Source organism: Austrofundulus limnaeus, unplaced genomic scaffold (assembly GCF_001266775.1).
Source record: "Austrofundulus limnaeus strain Quisiro unplaced genomic scaffold, Austrofundulus_limnaeus-1.0 Scaffold2, whole genome shotgun sequence".
NCBI lineage: Eukaryota > Metazoa > Chordata > Actinopteri > Cyprinodontiformes > Rivulidae > Austrofundulus > Austrofundulus limnaeus.
The window spans coordinates 6,438,615-6,440,622 of NW_013952404.1; the positions used below are offsets into that span (position 1 = coordinate 6,438,615).

Below are 2,008 nucleotides of genomic sequence, written 5' to 3' on the forward strand. Positions count from 1 at the left end.
CATTTATGGTTTGATTTCTTTGTATGTATGGATCACTTGGGTTGTTACCGACATCTGGTGAAAATTTCATGTCATTAGCACCTCTAGTAAGTATTTACTGAGAAAAATGTTGACGTGTTCAATACTTATTTTACCSGCTGTATTTTGTACATTTTGGGTGAATGGTGACATTTAGGCACTTCAATGACAATAACGATGAGGGTTAAGGGTTGTTACTCACCACTCCAAGCAGTAAAGGTCTGCTAATGTCCAGGTTTGCTCTCCAAGCAAAAAACAGAGAATAGATCAGCAGCATGGCAGCCAACAGCCGAGACACTGACCTGCACGACCTACAAGAATAAGACATTCAGCTTTCAAATACTGTACTTATCACATCTCTATATAGCCAATACTAGCGATGCACTGATATGAAAATTTCAGCCGATATCRATATCCGATATTATTATTGGTGTTATGGCCAATAACTGATATTTACCGATATTACACAAACACACAAATTAAAACAGAAACACAAAGCTAAAAATCAATATCAGACGTTAATATCAGCCCCGTTTTACATATCGGGATGATACCGATATTCTAAAAGATGACCAAAATCAGTCGATACCAATATCAATGCCGATATATCGTGCATCCCTATAGTCAATACTAAAGTACTACTGACATGTAAACATACTCAGTGTGGTGTATTTGTTTGCATGTTAAAAACATCACTGTAAAAATATTACAGCAGCAGATCACAGTCTGCAGCAAACTAAGAGGTGCATGATTGATTTCCTTTAACGCAGACTGAGTCACAACGAGCTGCTGCCAGCTGCTGAATCACAAACATTACAGCACAGCTGTAAAACGTTCTTATAGACTAGAGGGAAAACATGTCGACCTTGTGGCAACAACAAATCATCATGTGAACCTGGAGCTTCCAAGCTGACGATCTCCATCAGCTGGCTATGTAAATGAAAGTTTTAGAAGAAGTAAAGCAGGTTTTTRAGTAATAAAAGTGTCAGGAAAAAAAACAGCCTTTAATGTTTCCACAGTGTGAATTAGCATTTGCATGGCTTCCCTTTGGCACTGAGTGGATTGACCTTGCTGTTTTTCATCTGTGTGTGTATGTGACTTATTAAAGTGCTCCTCGGGAGAGAAAGAACTGGGGGTGGAGGGGGTGTTGCTGGTGCCCCACCGAGCTCTGGGGCAGCACCAGGCCTTATCAGCGCCACCCCACAGACCCCAGCAAAGCCACCGCTGTAATGAGTTACTGGATCACGCTGCCACGTGCACACACGCATCCATGTTTTTGATTTTTGTTTGAAAATCCAAACTAAACATCAACCCCTCTTGATCTGAATGCGGCGCGTCGTGACAGCTTGACAGCTAGGTGCCTCGGTGTTGTTTTGTGTTTTCTTTTCCCGGGATCAGCGTTTTGTCAGTGGTTTTGTTCGCTGTCTTTCACTTCAGGGAGGATTAGATTTCTGGGGTTGAAGTGGCTGCCGAGATGTGCGCGTGACAGGGTTTTGTTGTGCTCATGGCGCTGGCGCCTCGCTCATCCCACCTGTCCCGCGAGGAGAGGAGAGGGCCGATCCCTGCCAGAACCAGAACGGGGGGAGAAAGTTCCGCCAGGCAGTGGTCCAGCTGAGCCCTGCACAAACAGACACACACGTACGCAACATAATGTACGACCAACATCAAAGAGGAGCTCAATTACCCTTCATGAAGCTGAACTCAAGGACAGCAATTACCAAACGCTCYYCCCCMCMATCAAAACAAACTCCTTGGACTCCTTCTTTCAGTGGGATTGACAGATAGGAATGACTGTCATCCACCCCCAGCAGCCCCGTCCTCTCCTCACAGCGCCTGTCATTCACAAAGCGCTTGCTCAGAGCGACGAGATAGTTTCCTGCCTCTTCCTTAATACCCATCTCTATTTGACAGCTTATTGAGTCTCTATATCTCCCAATGTACACTGTGTGTGTGTGTGTGTGTGTGTGTGTGTGTGTGTGTGTGTGTGTGT

The 2,008-nt window shown here is 44.5% G+C and overlaps 1 protein-coding gene across 1 annotated transcript in view; it reads right to left on the bottom strand.

Moving 5' to 3' along the window:
* The window catches only part of tmem260 (transmembrane protein 260), a 35,053-nt gene that overhangs the window by 10,414 nt on the left and 22,631 nt on the right, over positions 1 to 2,008 (bottom strand). The window contains exons 9-10 of the mRNA XM_014013187.1: positions 1,550 to 1,636; positions 221 to 329 (exon numbers count right to left, since the gene is read on the bottom strand). Of these exons, the coding sequence (XP_013868641.1) occupies positions 221 to 329; positions 1,550 to 1,636 (196 nt within the window). The remainder of the gene's footprint in view (positions 1 to 220; positions 330 to 1,549; positions 1,637 to 2,008) is intronic.